At 42.4% G+C, this 20,146-nt stretch overlaps 1 protein-coding gene across 2 annotated transcripts in view; it reads left to right on the forward strand.

Moving 5' to 3' along the window:
- Positions 1–20,146, forward strand: part of FAM98B (family with sequence similarity 98 member B) — a 45,300-nt gene that overhangs the window by 12,212 nt on the left and 12,942 nt on the right. Inside the window, exons 5-7 of one of the 2 annotated variants that reach the window (XM_075927042.1) lie at positions 13,273–13,353; positions 13,722–13,838; positions 19,425–19,592. In XM_075927042.1, coding sequence (XP_075783157.1) covers positions 13,273–13,353; positions 13,722–13,838; positions 19,425–19,592 — 366 coding nt within the window. The remainder of the gene's footprint in view (positions 1–13,272; positions 13,354–13,721; positions 13,839–19,424; positions 19,593–20,146) is intronic. The other variant, XM_075927041.1, reaches the window with a different exon arrangement.

Genomic DNA, 20,146 nt, shown 5'->3' on the forward strand with positions numbered 1-20,146 from the left:
TGAAGTGTGGAATTGCCTGAAAGAGCCCAAGTAACCTATTAGCCAGTTCCCACGAAAACTTAGGGAAAACACCTTTTGAGATTATGCCCCAACAGGTTCTAACTTCTTTGATTCTAAATTGACTTCTGTGCTGTAGAATATAGAATAGGCTTTAGTTTCTTATATTTTTTTAAATACATTTAAAATAATGTGTTAGAGTAATTTTTCTCCTCTATAAATCTTATCTCTAATAATAATAATAATAGAGATAAGATTTTATTGGGCTTCTGAAAGGCTTCTATTGGGATTGTTGCCCTGTTGTACTATGCAATGCCCATGCATCTATAGATGTATGTGATCCCTTCCCAAAAGACCTTACAATCTAATGAAATGAATACATGTGAAACTTCATCCCTTTTGGCCTAAGTTCATAATTTAATTTAGACTATTGTGAACTGGTTACTAGTTCATACCAGATGTTAAATAAACTTCTTATAAGAAAAAAGGCCAACATTTTAAAAAGTGACTTGACTTTGGGTAATGAATTTTGGGTACTCAACTTGGGGCCTGGTTTTACAGAAAGTGCTGAGTGAATCAGGGTCTTACGGTTTCTCAGGTTAGGTACCTGAAAATTAAGGCACTTAACAATCACTTGCCACTAGAACAGTGGTTCTCAAACTCTGGGTCAGGACCCCAAAATGGGACATGACCCCCTTTGAATGGAGCTGGCTGGGCTGACTTAGACTAGTCCCGTTGTCCAAGCTAAAACCCAAGGGCTTCAGCCATGTGCAGCAAGACTCAGGTTACAGAGGTTTGAAACCCCGTAAGCTTCAGCTGTGGCTCCCCTGCCTGGAGTGGTGCAGGGCTTTGGCTTCCCCATCCAGGGCACTGGGGCTTGAGTGAGCTCAGGCTTCGGTTCACTCCTCCTGGGGTCATGAAGTAGTTTTTGTTGTCAGAAGGGGGTCGCAGTGCAATGAAGTCTGCAAACCCCTGGGCTGAAGTAGAGAGAGATCCCATGTTTTCATGCTTTTCCATCTACAGTAAACTTCCGATAATCCGGCACCTTTAGGACCCAGGGGGTGCCAGATTATCCGATATGCCGGACTATCAGAAGGGGGAGCTATGAGGGGTCTGGAGTGGGGTGGGAGGGAACGCCACCCCAGATCCCTCATAGCCCCCCCCTTACCATAGTCCGGCTCTGCCCCAGTCCCTGATTCAGCCGCTGCTGGTCAGTTTCAGCAGCGGCTGCATCCCGACTCCTGGGGCAAAGCAGCTGGGGTGCTACCGGGTTGGTCCCGTAGCGCCGCCCCTCGGCGCTGCGGGACCAACTCGGCAACACCCCAGCTGCTCTGCCCCAGGGGTCCCCAAGTCAGCCGCTGCTGAAACAGATGAGGGGCTGATTCCAGGAAGCCCCGGGGCAGAGCAGCTCTGCCCCTTGGCTTCCTGGAATCAGCCCCTGATCTGTTTTCAGCAGCGGCTTAATCGGGGACCCTGGGGTAGAGCAGCTGGGGTCCTGCCGGGTTGGTCCCGCAGCGCCGTCCTTTGGCGCTGCGGGACCAACCCGGCAGCACTCCAGCTGCTCTGCCCCAGGCGTCCCCAAGAGCAGCTGGGGTGCTGCCGGATTGGTCCCGCAGCCCCGAGGGGCAGCGCTATGAGACCAACCCAGCAGCACCCCAGCTGCTCTGCTCCTGGCTTCCCCGATTCAGCTGCTGGTCAGTTTCAGGAGCAGCTGAATGGGGGAAGCCTGTCTGACTGCCCCAGCACTTCCGGGTTCCTGATGGTGCCGGACCATCAGGAGTCCCGGAGCATTGGATGCCAGACTAATGGAGTTTTACTATATATCTTACAGAATAATCAAGCACCAGGAGCCCAATATCTGACTTTTGTCAAGCAAAAGTCTAGGATTACTATGAAAAAAATAGGATTTGGGGCCCTAATGGAGAGAAGAGCTAAAAAGAAAATAGCTTTACCATTAGTCTTTCACACTCAAAATTTTTAACTTAGAATGTTTCTTTAAATTCATTAGTTCTTGGGCTACTTTGTTTTGTGGTTTTCACTTTGTAGGCTAAAAATTGATTTTTTTTCTCTCACCACCCTGATCTCATTAAGTATGTATTTGTAGCCTAATATAAAAAGGCAAAAGAAGCATGTACAATTTTTACCTTTTATAGTCTTTTGTATGAAAAAGCAGCAACTATGGTGGCAATGAAAATATTGTCTTACATTTTTTCCAGTTATCTCGGGATGTAAAATCCCCTGGAGAATGGGGGGCTACATTCCCACTGGGTTGGAGTAGTCACCTTGTGCTGGAGTGGCCACCTTGCCGCAAGGAGCGTCTGCTCTGGACACCGAAGCAGCCCCTGTCTGCGGCAGGCTGGGAGCTGCTTCTGCCCCCACTCGTTAAGTTGAACTGGTAAGCATCACCTGTTAAGAGTGATGCTTACCAGTTAACCGGTTAACCTTTCACATTCCTACAGTTATCCTTTGCTGTTGTAGTTCTGTTTAATGAAACCTTTTCATTCTCTCCCTAGTGCAATATCTCATTGAAAGGATGAAGAAATAATTATAAAATATGAACCCCCTGATAATTTCATTTTGAAAATTCCTATATTTTTGTCTGTCCTGAGTTTCCCCTTGTGGATGTTCATCAGGCAGCTGTGCACTGGATCCATGTGTTTCTAAGATTCCCTGGGTCTGGACAGGCTCCAAGACTGGCCCCTCGGGCACATTTCCTAGGTATAGATTTTTGTCTAGTGCCACTTCTAGGGAACGGGATACACAGTCCAGCTACTGTAGGTAGAGCCCTGCAAATTTGCAGATACTTGCTTTATATCCACAGCTCATTTTTATGGATGCTGATACAAATTTTGTATCTAGAACCTTCCAAATTTGCAGATGATGGAGGAAGGTATCTGCGGCTCATTTTTGCAGATACAGATGCAGGTACAAATTTTTTTATCCACACAGGGCTCTAAGCGTAGGCTTTCAGGACCTCCTGACCAAGACACCCCGTTTGCCCAGACACACCCTCCCATAGAGCACCATCCTCATTTGATAGTTTAATCCTTCATTCACACATCAAAGAGAAATTTGCAAACCAGTCATTCTCTGCTTGTAAACAAAGCACAAGAGATGCATAGATCTATATCCCAGGTGTCCAACTAGTTCTGAAGCGGTAGCCTCTATAGTGGCTACTGGTATAGCAAACTAGCCACACTCAACCAGCAAAATAGCCACATGTGGCTAGCGGCTAGCTTATTGGACACCATGGATCTACACAAAATAGAAGGAATGCCAGTATGTATTTCCTTCCTGCAGAGTCCTCTCCTCTCTTGAGTGTTGTTGGGCTTTCGGTGAGTTCTTTTGGGTTTGCAAGTGTTTGCTCCTGAACACTACTTTCCTATCTCAGGCTTCTTTTCCTGATCATGGAATCCTCTCTCTACTCCTGCAGCAAGCTCTCTTTTACCATGTTCAGTACCTGGTGTTGAAAGGTTTTCCCTTGTCAAAGAATTTTTATTCTTCAAAGTCTGTTTTAAAAAAAATGACTTTTTAAATACCATATTGGTTTGTTCCTCCTTTTCTGCGTAGCTATGAATTTTCCACTGATTATCCTACGCCTGGGCAAAACATTGCCCACAGGCCGGATCCCGCCCTTGGATACTGCATGGAGCCCCGGGTGGGCGCTCTGCTTGCCTCGCGCCACCCACACACCACTCTCAAATGCTACTTTGGGGCGGTTTTTCTTTTAAAAAATGAGAGCCCAGAGGGGAAGAGGGAAAACTTTAGCAGCTGCTCCAACTCCCAGCACAATCCCATTGGCTGGTTTCTGGCCAGAAACTAGCTAGTGGGAGCTGCCTGTTTCAATAACAGGCAGTCACCAAGCACAAGGGGCTCCAGAACATATGGCTGCAGCCTGTGCGGGGCCAGGACACGCATGCAGTATTCCCCTAAGTTGCCCAGGTGATTAATCAGCCCCACCCAATCAGAGGCTCAGGGCTCGGTGCATGGAGCTGAATGACTGGGTAGGGCTGATTAATGACCTGTGAGGCAGTGCTGCCGTGCAGCATAGAGGAACACTGGCTGTCAGGGAGGCAGATTCAGGAAGGGCTGCTGGCTGGTAAGTCTTCTGGCCAGACCCTGCCATTGGTACCCTATCATCTTCCTTCCCCAACCCTCTGCTCCCACTCCTGCCCCTTACTCCACATACGCAAATCCTCTGCTCCCCTCTTGCACCTATATTCCCTCCCAGATCTGGCATCCCAATCCTCTGCCCCAGATCAGCCCCCTCCTGCCCTAGCTCACAACCCTAATCCCTGTACCCCAGTTCCCTGCCGTAGGTCACAATCCTACCCCAGTCCAGTTCCCCAGTTCACAACTGCCTCCTTCACCCAAACTCCCTCCCTGTCCCCAGGCTACCTTCTGCACCCAGCCTCCATCCCAGACCCCCACACTTCCTCCATTAATATCATGGAAGAGTAAGGCCCTTGACCACTTTCCAAATTCTTGGTGTGGCTTCCCATAAAAAATTATTGCCCACCTCTGGATTAGCCCCTTCCCTAGACAACCTGGGTAGAACTGGCTTCCTCCTAATCTGCAAGTGTTCCGTTATTTTACTGTGCATTCAGTTTTAATTACTCTCTTGTTTCTGATCCCAGAGATACGAGACGCTAGCCCTGGTAACAAATGGCTTGTTCAGTTAACTAAACAAACAGGATTTTACATTAAAACCTGCAGCTAGCCTGTACCAGATGGCTTGGGCTTAGTCTAAGAGACTGTTTAATTGCCCCTAGAGTGCCCCTAGACTCAGGCCTGTGAGAGGGGAGGATCCCAGAACCTAAACGTCCACACTGAAATTAAACTGCCTTGTGAGCCTGAGTCAGCTAGCATGGACCAACCACTGTGTCTAATTGCAGTGTACAGATACTCCTAGTCTGATTGCTTAAATCATGCCAAAGCTGTAGAGACAACAAAAACAAATCTTTTCAAGTAAATAATTTTAAACCTATATTTTCAGCTCAGGCTGGTTACTCTGAATGCACTTGAAATGGTTAGTACACACATAGCTGCTAGTAGAAAATATTTATATGTACTTCCATGTGCCATGATGACAACTTATACAACATTAAAAAAACACTTCACTGGAAGTTGATTCAGGGTCACCTGCCGTTGTTAACTGCATTGCATCGGCTGGTTTACTTCAAATTCTAAGAAGAATCATAGAGTTTTATTTAACTGAAATGACCTCTGGAAAAACCCTTTCCCGCTGGAAATACTCATTTTAGCAATGGGCTATTACATGAAAATAAAATTCGAGTTCCCAATTGGTTAACTAACCAGTATAATTCTATATGTCTCTTAACTAGTCCCTATTATTTTTTAAGAAGATCAATATAAGCACTTTTAAAATAATTTATATTTAATCTGTATTCTAAAAAATGGAGAAGTAGTTTTTGTCAGATGAACGTATTTCAGGATTTGCCCCATGTATGCTAATTTGTGACTTGAACAAAAATTCCTGAATGCCACGTGACATCCGTATTTCCAGTGTTTGTAGCCATGTTTGTCCTAGGATGATAGAGATTCAAGGTAGATGAGGAAATACCTCTTACTGGAACAACTTCTGTTGGGGAGAGAAACTTTTGAGCTAGACAGACTGGGAAAAGAGTCCTTTATAGCTCAAAAGTTTGTTGCTTCCATCAACAGAGTTGCTCCAGTAAAAGATATTATTTCAACTCACCTTGTGTCTCTAATAGTATATCCATATACAGTTGCTTCATTGGCCTTGTATAAAGTAGAAAACTATGGGTGGACTGTTTTTATTATTGTTTTATAGCACCTAAATGTTCTTCTGGAGTAAAGTTATAACTTTTACTTTTTAACTGACTAAGATTTTATACCAGCTTACCACTTCCACATCTTGTTTTAGAGTGTGGACTATAAAATTTGCAGTACATTAGCATATGCTCTCAGGTCCTACATTTCTATGATTCGGTGATCCTTGAAAAATGTGCTTTTAAAAAAAAAATCTATTGTATAGTGCACACACACTTTACTTAAGCTGCAAGTAGACAAGAAGAAAACTGTCTTATCTGCATATAAATCAGAGCTCAAATGTGGTGCTAAAATGTATATAAAGCTCAGACCCTTAAGGCCAATTTGAGCTCACTTCTACAGACTTCTGGTAGGAGCCAGTAATTAAAATGTTTATGGGCATGTTTATTGAAATAGTAGTACAGCTCAAATGAGCATTATGAATTTGTAAGATTGTTATCAGTAAATTTTTTTGGAACTGAAGGATCTATAAATTGGTACAAACTATGGCATTTAGTAATTACCTCCTATAATATTTCACTATGTAGGAAGTCTTTATCAATGTAGAAAAATTATTTTTGATTGAAACAGTGTTTATAGAATCCTTACAGTTTCAGATTTAACATGGATGACAAGCACACACAGTCAATTTCATCCTGTAGTTATGCTGGCTGCTGCAACCTCTGTAGTCTGAACTGCAATGTGTATGTGTTTGTAAGTAAGATATGTACCTCATCAGGTATCATCATTGAAATTCTGATTCATGAGGAGCTTCTCTTTGGAGAAAGGCCTATATTGTTCTAGTTAATTTAAAAAATTCTCCTTCTTATGGTCTGCTCATGTTGAACAGAACAGCAGCTATCTGACAGAATAGGGGAAAATATGGAATCCAGTAAATACACATAGGACTCTTACATTTCCCAGGTCTATCATATCTGGCAAACTTGGTTTATTTTTTTTCCAAAAAGATACCCTTTGTCTGCACTGATGCATAAAAATAATAGTGCTGTAACTTATGGAGAGTTACAACAGGTACTTGAACAAACAGAAAATTTCCAGTGGAAACTTTTTTTTATGTGAAAACTATTTCATGCGTCTCTTCCAATATGCTTGTAAGCAATGAATCGATATCAGCTATACTTGCTTTGGAGCCTTCAAAGGTGTCAAAGCTAGTGTATTAATCCATTGTACAATATTCCATGTAACTATTAAGAATGGTGCAATTCTTTCTTTTCCTACCTATTTTATACATATTCAAGTTTCCCTTGTCCGAGCACTTGAGGAATATTACAGAATCATTATACATCTTTGATTTGTATTTACTTAAAAGCACTTATTTTTAGATGCCTCAAGTTCACAGTTTATCTTAACGTATTAGAAGGAATTCCAGATAGCTATAGTGGGAGCATTAGGACGATAATAGTGATTCCTTTATTTTTCTGGTCTCTCAAGAAAAAAAATCACTTTTTTGAGAATTAGTAATGGTATCTATCTTAGTACTAGTTGCTTGTACTCCTTCACTTGAAACAAGTTCTTGGATTTTCAAATGTCTGTTACCTTTGACTTTATTTGGGTCCATGTAAAATTGTGTTGTTAACTTACAGTTTCATGCTTATCATTTGTAATAGAAACTTAGTCTGTTTTATTCAATTTTCAAATGTTTGCTGTATTTTACCATGTCTGCTCTTTCTCTGTCTAGCCTCAGCACCATTATCAGTAGCTGTGGGAATAGTTCTGAGAATAGTGTTTGATAGACTGCTGCTGCAAAGCCAAAGGGAAAGATCACACGTTGTATTTTGGTATGGCACATCAGAATATTGATTGTGTTTTTAATCATGTCTCAGATTATTTACAAAATAAGTATAAGTATAAAATCCAAACCACTTTCTTCACTGACACTATAATTATTGTAATGGAACACATTTTGGCCTTGAAGAGGTTGAAAGTGTCTCAAGATTTATATTGCTTGTGGCAACCTGGTGCAGTGGTTACTAAACTTTAAGACAGTGAGAACAATTAAGTCAATTTAGTGCTGCAGTGACCACAATAATATATTTATTTACTTCAGTTGATAGGATTGAAAAATTAGTATGGCACCTTAAGGTTTGCTTGTCAGGACATTGTCCTCCTCTAGACTTGCCTTGTAAAGGTAAATGGAGAGAGAAACAATGATATTTAGTACAATGATATTTGAAATGAACACTGATCAATCCAGGAGAATCACACTACTTTACTATCCTGTGGTTTATACTGCTCTCACATGCAAGGTTGTGTGAATTTAATAATTATTTGGCAAGGGACAAAGAAAAAGTAAATAACATCAATATGAAATAATGTAAAGTTGTAATCATGTAAAATGCCTTTTGCCACCTAATCGTTCTTATATACTGTAGTGATATGTACAGTAGAAAAGATCTAAATCTTTTAAGTTGTAGACAATGAAATGAAACACTAAAGGATGACCTAAAGTAGTGGTTCTCAACCCAGAGTCTGTAGCCCTGTTGGGGTCCATGATCCCTGTCATGGGGTCTGCAGGGCCCTGCAGCTGATATCTGGAGTCCAATCCCTGGCACCTCCTGTGGGGATGAAGCCCTGATCCCATTGGCAGTGTTGGGGATATTAAGGACATTGGCCCCACCCCAAACTGCACAGCAGTCCTGGGGCAACTCCACACCTCTCCCTGCCCCCTGGCTAGGTCAGAGGTGGGAATCGGGAGCCAGGCAGTGTGAAGTAGCCCTTCTCTGGCTGTTGCCATAAGCAAGCCCCTCAGCTCCCAGAAGTAGCCAGTAAGAATTGCTTGGGTAGGGAGACCTGGCTGGTAGACCCCTCCAGGAACATGGACTGCAGGGGAGTCCTCCCAGCCCCTAACACCTCTCTCCATACCTCCTGCACTATCCCCTCTGTGCTACCCCTCTGCCCTTAACTACCCCCTCCTTATACCCTAAGCTGTTTTCAAACTTTGTGAACTAAGCCCCCCGCCTTTGAGTTATCGTTTTTGGCTGGACTCCTTCCTCCCTTCCCCTCCCCCAGTATATAGACAGGGTGGGTGGCCTGCTGAAGTGAGTCGGTGGGGAGGTGGAGTTCCCTCCCTGGACCCCATGGTGCAGAGGTGGCTCAAGCATCTTTGGCCCCACAAAATAAAAAGTCATACTCTGCCTGTGCCCAAGATCCCTACTTCAAGACTCCCTCACCCACTGCTGGTCCCTGGAGTTTTTAAATCATGTCAAGGGAGGCCTCAGGGAACCTTAGATCAAACAATTTGAAAGATGAGGGGGGAAAAGGGTGTTATCTTCCTTTCATATGTTTTAGTTGCTATGCAAAAACAGTTTTAGAAAAATGTTTTGGAGTTTACTTTTAAATTGAAGCTAGCATGTTATCTTTAACATGTCTAGTTTTCAGAGGTATGTTTATATGGCATTTGCTAAACCTACTGCATAATGCATACATAATGCACTTGAACACAATCACATTGCTATTAAAGAACATGGCAGATGTGTTCTGTTACAGATACAGCTACAATTTAGGTCACAGGTATTTTTAGTAAAACTCACGGATAGGTATGAGCAGTAAGCAAAATTCAATGTCCTGTGATAGGTCTATGACTTTTATTATATATCCCTGACTATAATGTGGTGCTTTGCACAGGGGGACACTTCAGGTGCTTGGGGGTGAGGGTCATAGCCCAAGGGGGCAGCACCGTGGGTGCTCAAGAGGAGAAGAGGGAATGTTACCTGAGGAGGCACCAGAGTGGTGGGGGGAGGATTTAGCCTGCGGGGTGCCCTAGGAGGTTAGTGGGGCTAGGGCAGACTCCCTACCCAGCTCCTGGGAAGCAGTGACCCCTAACTCCTAGCTTCATGTGCTGACTCCACCCCAAGCTCCCAATTCTGCAGCTCTCACTAGCTAGGAATCAGAGTTAATGGGAACTGTTAGGGGTGGTGCCTGTGGGTGGAAGCAGCATGAATAGCTCTGAGGTAAGCCTCCCAGGTAAGCACCGCTCTGCAACCCTACTCCCCTTGGTTCCCCTTGGCTGTAAACAGGGAACCAGAGCCAATGGAAGTCATGAAGCTCTGTGGCTGTGGAGCCTGTAGATAGACAAGCCGGAACGGCCCAAGAAACACTGGCCTAGACTCTGTTGATTGTGGTGGTGATGCAGTGTAGGAATACCCAAAATGTTACTACTTTTTAAATTAATGCTGCTTGACTAATAAAGTTGTCTCTGGATGAGTGTGTGTATGTGTATTTTTTTAAACTAACAAAAGTATGGTATAAAAGATAGAGACATTTTCACAGCTCATCAGTTTAATCTCCCAGAAAATACAAGGTTGTTCCCTGTAGTTTGTCTAGCATCTTATAAAGAATGAGGCATTAGAGGACACTTTTTTCCCCTCATGAGTCCATTTCTCCAACTTACTCAGTTTTGGTCCTGTTTCCTAGATTCCCTATTACGTCACAATCTTTTTGCTCATGACAGATGCACAGATCTGAACTGAGCATTCCAATTGTGCCTGTCCTATAATGAGCATACTGTCAGTGTTTATGGCTTCTTTCTAATGATTATGGATATGAAGCCCAGAATTATAGTCCCCTTGAGTTACTAACTAGGGATGTAAACATATACATCAGCTTATCAGTTTCCGTTGTGGTTACACGCCGGCTTGCGTTCCTCACTGTGGGCTCTGCCTTATACATTTATACAGCAGAGCCAGCAGGGAAGCTGGCTCACGGCATGTACCTGCTGCTGGCCCCACTCCCGGGGAGGTGACTGCGCTGCAAGCTGGGCGGAATAAATTATATAAGCTTTATACTACCGGACTAGCAGTATGTAGAACGATGTACCTGCTAGAATTTTTAATGGTTACATGGTTACAATTTTTAAATTATTTTTTACATTCCTAGTAGTAACCCTGTCCCATTGCAAATTCATGTCTGACTTGCTGTCAATTCTCATGTCTAGATCTCTTTCAAAACCAGCACTTTCTAGGTTTTCTTTCCTACATTATGCTTATTTTAGATTATTTTCCCCCTCTCAGAAGCTTAGGTTTCTATTTTTTCCAAAATGAATCCTATTTTGATACATTTTGCTCTTCTTCATGATATCATTAGAGAATTTAAATTTACATTTGTCTCTATTAGTATGTGTGTGTGACTTTTCAGTTTTGTGTAATTTTAAAATATAATTTAATGTGCCTCTTAGTCCCTCTTCCCATTGATCTCTTTAGTTCACCAACTCTGCCACCATAAAGGTTGTTGTTTTACTATTAAATTCACTATTATTAAAGTTAATAAACTTTAGTTCAAGGCCTTTCAGCCGTTTTTCAAGTCCTGGGATAATATTTATTGAAGGCAGTTTGGCTTTTCAGGCAGATATTGTGATATGGTATAAAAATAGTTTACTAAAATCCAGGCATAGTGACCAGATCCTTGACTATGGCTGAGAGATGCATAGCTCATGTTAGTATATGACCACGTGGCTTTGAAATTCTCCTGATCATGGTATGGTTATACCCCAGAGTGGTACCTTGGTTAAGTTGGACAAGCCTGAAATTGGCTATAAATTAACCAGGCTGCCGATCCCTCAAGGAACCAGCGTAGTTGTTGGGGATCAGTGAGACATAAGGAAACCCCTTGCTATGTCCTTTTTTTCTGATACATAGTCTCAATGTGATCAGCACTGGGGATGGGGTGGAAGATTCTAAACCTCCACTGTCTATCTTGGCACTGGGCAACCAAGGCTAGTGAGTGGGCCACATGAGTGGCCCTCCTTCATCTCAATGGGCTGCACGATTGTGGGCTCCAAGATGATCTCCCCATATAAGCTAGTTTATCTATCTGTGCTTGCGTATTTAGAATTTGCAGAATGTGCCGATTGGACCGTAGCAGGGGGAGCACATGGCACTCAGTCATTGTTGTGCACATAATCAGCATGAGCCTTGCTTTACTCAAGTGAGAGATACATAACACCGGTAGGAAAAAACCTGTGGATAGAAACCAATGGAATCTGGCTAACCTGCAAGTGGACACTGGTTTTAAAAAAAAAAAAGTCTCATGAGCCACATATAGATGGGCTGCAGGTTGCCCACCACTGGTCTAGCTAGTCATTTTGTGCCATTGGTTATTTTTGTGCCATTGGTCATTTTCAGTGTGCCATTGGTTAACAATCTGTTGTATGGTGACATTATAATTTGACATAACTTTACATTAGTGCTTTCTACTGTTTTACTAATGATGTAAGGGAAAATAAACACAAAACACCATATTTTCCACAAGAAGAATGGGGGAAAGGTGGTTGTTTTTCTTGGGCTAAATAAAGCACTCATATATGAGACATACCGAACAGAAATTTTCCTCTTGATTTTGTTGACACCAAGAAAAAAAATATGAATCAAAGATGAAAAGGAAAAGAGGGGAATGAATTAATTCACTTAAATATTGCTATTAAAATTTGTTTCTTAACATGTTGATGCTGTAAATTTTTATTTCTGGCAACAGCCTTTTATAACAGTTTCCTATCAATTATTGTGAAGATCCCATAATTTACATAAAATATGGCAGCACTCTGCCCTCTTACATAAAGGTCTGGAATTGTTGGAGTTTTAGTGGAAAGCGAACTTGGAATTTATCCTTATACCATGTATCTTATACAAATGCCTGAGTGATTACATGCAGATCATTTCAGCCTTGGATCTAGTGTTATAATGGCATCCTTTCTTAATATCATGAGCTGCCATAATTATTCTGCTTAGTGTATAAATGTTCATCTGTTCTAGATTTATTTTGATTTGTTTGGATAACAATTGTGTGCCGTTTTGTTAAAAACATTAGTGAAGACATAGTCCCTTCTTCAACCATCCCAGATTTGCCATGGACTGCACTGAATCTTACATAAAGGATCAATTAGCCTCAAAGTCACATAGAAATTATACGGGCAGTCATTGAAATGTTTGAAGAACTTCACATGTAGACAGCTGAATGAAGAGGGAGCTTATATCAAGGTGGTATGGAACAGTTTGTTAGGATGAAATGGAGGGAGGATGCAGATAGATCAGTTAGGAGGAAGATGGAGAAAAGCATGGAGAACACAAGCAAGGCAGAAATTGTAAGCAGGGGTGGTGCTGGTCAGACCTCTGAAGAATGTAGAATCGGATAGTGAAGGAAGCTAGCTACTCCTTTTAGTACTAGTACTTACCTTTAACTTCATGTATAAGGGTGTTGCTCCCAAAATTTTTCATTAGCAATTGCTGATTGGTCACCTGGTGCTGGATCACCTTCTTGTTTCTAGCTGCTACATTGCATTAGATAGGAGTGAAATATTTTTAAAGCTATTTGCTGAGTAGTTGCTGAAGTTGTCCCAGGACTATTATGTAATTGTGAATGGGTAGTGGCCCACACAATTGCAATTGACAACTGGAAGTGATTCATGAGTACATTTAGGACAATGAAATGTTTTCTGAGATGGGCGTGTGTATTTGTGTTTTGTTTCAGATCAAGGACATTCTTTTGAAAGTAAAAAATACTCACGTGGGGAAACCACTATTAACAACACCTTTGAATCCTGATCAAACGGTAAAACCCCTCTCTGTTTTACTTTCCTTGTTTCATATAATGGGCAAAATGAATGCCGATGGCCTTTCTCTTCTAGCTTTTCACATGTTTCCATTTTAATAGTGTGGTAGTGAATGTTTAATATTACATTTGATTTAATGGGATGATATAATACCCTTATGACATCCTTTTCAAATACTTCATGTCCTAGTTTTAGATTGATTTTGATACATTAATATATGCAGTTGGTCACAGTCTAACTTTTAAATGTTTTTTTCATATTTGTCAGCTGTTGACCAACACTTTCATTGGCAAAGGCAGGATAGCTTGTAAGGCCTTGGGCATTTTAATGGAATTAAATATTTGTCCCTATTATTGTAATGCTGTAGGAAAGATTGGAAAAAATCAATGCTGTCCTCTGCAGTGAATATGAATGTCGTCGTCGGATGTTAATGAAGCGTCTAGATGTGACAGTACAATCCTTTGGATGGTCTGATAGAGCAAAGGTAAACATGATTTATTTTTTGCTTTCTGTAGGTGGTGAAGGTCTGTTACACGTCTCCAAGCTCTCTTGCAATGAAAAGTCTTTTGTAACTAACTTTTTTGAGTACTACTTGTAACATACATTCTGTATATAGTGTGGAGAGAAAAGGATTTGATCCAGTGTTCTTCACTTAAAGATGTTAGTTTCTCCCTTTGTTTTTTTTTCTTGAGCTATTGTAGGAAAAAGCTTCAAAGTATTCCACATGCAGAGAGACACCCAGATCTCAGAGAGTTACAGAATCCTTGGGATATTTCTGAAGAACCTAGTAACTCTGAATGCTGCCAGTTAATGAACCCTAAGCTTCTGAACCTAGCACAAGGCCATATTCCAACAGCCATCAGTCTCTCCTCTGCTAGTTTCAATCCATACTCAGGAAAACTCAGGTGGAGTAGCAAATGATTGGTGACAAAATAGAGAACCAATGCCATGATTTGGTGGTGGAAGGCATTGTATGATAGGATTTGTTCAAGAAGATATAAAACTGATGTCCTGACAGCTTATCATTAACTCAAGGACACAAATCACAGTAGTGTTAGCCATAATGTCATCCTGCTATATTCCAAATGAGCCTTCCTACAGTAATTCCTTTGCACATTTAATTGGTTGATGCAGATATTTACTCTCATGATCACTCTTGATAAAATTAACATACAGAATTGAGAATCTGTCCTTGGAAGCACTGGCTCTGAAAAAAGGTTTGGGTGTCTGGTGGATAATGAGGTGAATAGTGGCTTGTACCAAAAAAATTCATCATCGTCAGTAATGCTTTAGAGAGCAAGAAAGGTGGTATCTGTCTCATGAGGAAACTTCCAGATTACTACTCTAGTGTATGCCTACAGGTGTCATGTTTCTTTCAAAATACTTTAAAAAAGATAATCTGTCTGGAACAAGCCATTTACTTATCAGTAACTGTCTGTTCCACTGTCCTAATTTCTGTATGTTTTCCCATTATGTTTGGGATTTCTGTGGTGTTCACTGTCTTAGTATATAAAAACTTTAAAAAATGAGAGTATTAATCATGCCAGCATCTCTGAGAGGTAGAGAAGTATTGTCATTGGGGTGCACGGAAATTATCACCCATGGAGAATTCACTGCAACCCTAGATAAATTGTTCCACTGGCTAAAATTTGCACCTTTATTACCATCTGAATTTTTCTAAGTCCAGCTTTCAGTGATTGGATCATATTAAACCTTTTCTCTCCTAAAGAGCCAGTTATTAAACACTTTTCCCCATATACATATTTAGACTATAATCAAATCACTCTTGACCTTCTCTTTGTTGAGCTATATAGTCACTGTAAAGCATGTTTTTAAATATTTTAATCATTCTCATGGCTCTTCTCTGAACTCTTTCCAATTTAGCAACATCCTTCTTGATTTGAGAGTACGAGAACTGGACACTGTATGCCAGGAGTAGTCTCAGCAATGTCAAACATACAGGCAAAATAACCCTTTCTCAAGCCTCCTAGGTCGTGTTAGCTCTTTTGACTATTGTCACAGTGGGAACTAGTGTTCAGCTGATTATCCACCCTGATTCCCTAATCTCTTTTTTCAGTCATTCCTCCATTTTATAAATATTTCCTACACTATTTGTTCCTAGATGTATATATTTACAAATAACCATATTTAAAACACGTTCTTCTTTGAGGGATTGCTCTTGTACATTCCACAGTAGATGCGCTTGCTCGCTACTTGCACCGGTGCTAGAAGTTTTTTTTCTCTTAGCAGTACCCATAGGGGAGCACCTTTAACAACCTCTGAAGTGGCGCTTCCGTGGCACAGTTTAAGGGGCGCTGCACGCTCCCTCCACCTTCAGTCCTTTCTTGACGCCAGTGACAGTACACAGAACTGCCTTTGCTCCAGCTACCCTTGCAGGAGGTTAGGTCCATTAATACTTATTAGCTAGGATGGATAGAAATGGTGTCTGTCAGAGGCTGGAAATGGGTGACAAGAAACATATTACTTGATGATTCCCTGTTATGTTCACTTCCTCTGGGGCATCTGACATTGGCCATTATAAGAAGACAGGATACTAGACTTAGATGGACCTTTGGCCTGATCCAGTATAGCCATTCTTATGTGCCTATTGTAGCTCTTTTATCTACCATAAATGTTTTCCTTGTTTTCATGTATAGTTCCCTAGTGGTATAGTACTTAGATAGTTAATAACTTGTTATCCCTTTCAGGAATCAGGCCAGGCATGCCCTGATTCCCACGCTTCAAATCCTGAGACAATTGCATAGGGCTCTTGCCAGTGAGTGATCCTCTTAGGAGTTTCTTGTGATGCTTGGGAGAAGGTCACATAAATGACAAGTGCAAGATTTGCAAGTTTTTCAGGGTGAGGGATGTTTGTCTTTGCTCCCTCCTAATGGAGTTTTTTCTAACTCCAGCACCAGCTAGCTAATCCAACTCTGCACCAAGCACTGTGGCTTCAGTGCAGTATCCTACGGTACCCCACTATTGATGGCTCTGGCAAAGAAGCTGAAGGTGGTGCTCACTGCTCTTCCATAAACAGTGGGATAAATCTGGGGGCAAGCAAAGACTTGTGTTTGGCAACTCTCAGGCCCCCTTGGGCCCCTGCTCAAGCAAAGTGGAGTAGCCCACCCCCCACACAGGTATCCCGGATATTAGCAGGACCCATAGCCACATTCACGTTCCGGTCATGCCAGCAGCTCTGCAGACAGCACTGGACATAATAACTTGTTGATTCCGGCTAGGGATGTTAAAATGTGGGTAAATGTGTAATTGCTGAAAAACCTCAGCAGTTACACGGTTATGTTCACTCATAGCCAGTTCCCCGTGGAATGCACCGCTCCCGGGGAACTCGCTGTTGCCCCACAATGCATCAGAGGCGGTAGCATGGGCCATCATGTGGCTCCCTGGAAGCCAGTGCATGCCGGGAGCCAGCTTTCAAGCTGTCTCACTGTGTGTTCTGGCTCCTACCTGCCTCCCTGCACTGCTGCCTCCACTACAGAAGCAGTAGTGTGGCGTAGCCCACGGCTCCCCAGGAGGAGGACAGGAGTCTGAGTGCAACTGATTATATGGTTATATGTTCACATCCCTAGTTCTGGCCATCCAGGCTCCTTCAGCTCTTCGGTCATGGGGAAGCTGGCACTTAGGTTTTAGAGGTCTCCACCTCAGCGGCACCAGACCCTACTAGGGCAAGGGTCCAGGCAGCACTCCCTGGCATGTGACTGCCACTAGTCAGGCTGCAAGATGCAAACTCCACTAACCCCCTTTGGCTGTCAGGTTGGCAGCAAAGACAGAGGGATGACATGGCATGACTCTCCAGCATGAGAGTACACACCTTCAGTGGCACGCACTCCCTACCAAGGACCAGAAGCACTGTACTATAGATCCCTGAGTCCATAGTACTGCCTGTGTGACTGCTTATGAGAACGGCATGGTTCACTGAATGCTTGCCAGTCCCCATCTTTGGTCACTGAGGTTCCTGGGCGTGCACATAGAGTCACCAGGCCCATTCCGCTTCATGGCTCCAGTCACCATTGCAGCATTGTTCACATAGCCAGCGGCATAGATCACCAGCCGCTGCAGATCCACTGGCCGCAGCCGTTCCAGGTGGCAGTCGGGATCCTTGATGCTGGATTCAACATTGTAGGCATGGCACTGCCCTTGATGTAGCTACATAGGATCCATCTGCCTGGGCAGCAATCATTCACATCATAGCCCTGCCTCAGTCTAGGGCTCAAAGGAGCTGCCTCACCAGCCCTTTGCAGCAGGCTCGTCGGACTTATGCTACAATAGCCAGTACAATGACACCAGTTACAATGGTTGGTACCATAGCATTGGTGGAATCCATGTGGGTTTACCCAGCCTGCCCAGACCACCCATTTGTTGGTGAGGGCCTCGGAGAGATTGTCCATTTCCCTCTCTCATCCCTTCCAGGAAACATCAGTAGAAGAGACCCCTGATAAAGTAGCACTGCTGCTCCTTGAAGGGGTGGCAAAGATCAACATGCCTTGTGGTTAGCTATATCTTCCGTGCCCCCCTTCTCCAGGAGGGCAGAAGTTATGTTACAAATCAGAAAAGTGAGAGACCGTTTATGATGTCAACAGAAGATACACAGAAAACGTACCTAACTCCCAGTTCTGTGTATGAACCAGAAGATTACCTTTTCTTTTAAAGGAATGCAACAGTATAGGTCCAATTCATTTTAAAACTGGTTTAATGTTTTGCACGTATACTGAAAATGAATGAAAGACCATGCACAGATCTGTTTTTAAAAACCTACCCTGTTGTTAGTCTGTTTTAGCTTTAGTGCAAGTACAGATACAACTTCAGTTGCATAAATCTCATTAAATATCAGTGGGAGTCATGCACCTCCATCCACGTATGCTGCTTTCAAAATTGATTCTCAAACATTAAACTATTGCTTCTTTGTGCACCTTTCGTCTCAGCAGCTTGCATGAACTCTGCACTGTAGGAGAGGAAAGGAAAAGGGAATTATCTTGTTGTAGGGTAAGGAGACTACTGCTATATTTTTCCTTGGTCTCCCTCGACACAAGGACATTTTTTCCTATCTTATGACAGCAGTGTGACTGAGTAGAATTCAGAGCAAGGCAACTTTTTATTTAGGTATCTAAATAGGGATGTCAGTGCCTAACTTTAGACACTCATTCCACTCATTTGAGTGTAAGCCAATGAAAACTGCAATGATCAGACTTTAACAGACTTCAGAGGCAGCTGAAGATGTGGACACAGCATGGTAAATAAAGACAAAAAGGTATTACGTGTCTGCCTTAAGAACTGAGCTCTCAGAGATGCAGGATAGTCACCTAAAACTAATGGAAACAAAACAAGAGACAGACGGGAGGCAGAGATCCTTCAGCAGCATGGCTAGAGCCCTGTTAATCTGTGGATATTTGCTTTATATCTGTGGATATCCTCATCTGCAGATGTGAATGATGCAGCTATCCACAACTCATTTTTTCAGTTACAAGTTTTCTATCTAGAACCCTGCAAATTTGCAGGTACTCGTTTTATATCAGCAGGTATTCACATCTGCAGATGTTAATGTGGCTCATTTTTGCAAATACATACTGAGAGCATTGCACTAGGAAGAGGTACAGGTATGCCTTTTGGCTGGATTTGCTGCATGGAGCCATAGAGAGAGAGATGAGGATGGCTGGTGCCCAAAGATCCACTTTTAGGCTTATGGATGCTGTGACTTTCCCTGTAGAACTGTGTAGACCTTGGGATTTGGCACATTAAAAGGATCGCTCAAAAGGGACTGATTACAGCATTAGACAAGACCATGTCAATTTGAGATAGGTAATAGGCTTCAGCATTAACTAAACATCTGCATTACTGTTTTCTTTGTGCATAGTAGCTGATTGTTGGGAGTGAGGCCAAAGGCATTTGTGAGTGGCTAGCACTGTTTTTACTACATTGAGTGTCTAAACTATGTGCTCTGTGTAAACTCACACTGATTATAAGTTACCAAATGCACACTAAGTACACCCATTGAGTATTTCTTTTCTGTACAAGAAATACTTAACTGAATTATATTTTACTTTTAATCTTTTAGGTTAAAACAGATGACATAGCAAGAATATATCAGCCTAAGCGTTATGCACTATCTCCTAAATCAACCATTACATTTGCCCATCTCCTTGCTGCTCGAGAAGACTTCTCAAAGATCATTAGGACAAGCAGTGGATCTACTCGAGAAAAAACAGCCTGTGCCATCAATAAGGTACTTTTCTTTCTCTTGTGGATTTCACAGAGCTATCAGAAGTATAACAACTAATAATATATTTTTACTAATGAGATCCTTAGCAAGAATTCTGATTTTTTTTCTCATCCTCTATAATACTGTTATCCTTTGTTTTTGCAAACTACCTGTATTTGGTGCACTAGAAAAGGTAGGGCTGCAGCACTCCCATAAGCATCGCTACAACTCAGTTGTCTTAGTTTTTGTTAGAGTACACTGCACGCTCCTTTTGGTGGTCTATAGAGTACATACACTACACCCCTATCTCACGTGGGTATAAATAGCAGTGTGGATGGTAAGGCATTGCGCCAGCAAGTAAAGGCTCTCCCGAACCAAATGGATAAGTACCCAAATATAAACCCTATAGGAGTCTCTGCTCACCTATGCAGTGCTTTTCCCGGTCTACACTGGTGTTTCCAGAAGTGCAGTGTCCCACTGCTTCCCTGGTGCAATGAAAGACTCCAGCAGAAAGGAATGGCTCTGGCAGTTCCCCACTGATGAGCTTTCCTGCTCTGACTCTCCCCTGCAAGAGCCTT

Source organism: Pelodiscus sinensis, chromosome 4 (genome assembly GCF_049634645.1).
Source record: "Pelodiscus sinensis isolate JC-2024 chromosome 4, ASM4963464v1, whole genome shotgun sequence".
NCBI lineage: Eukaryota > Metazoa > Chordata > Testudines > Trionychidae > Pelodiscus > Pelodiscus sinensis.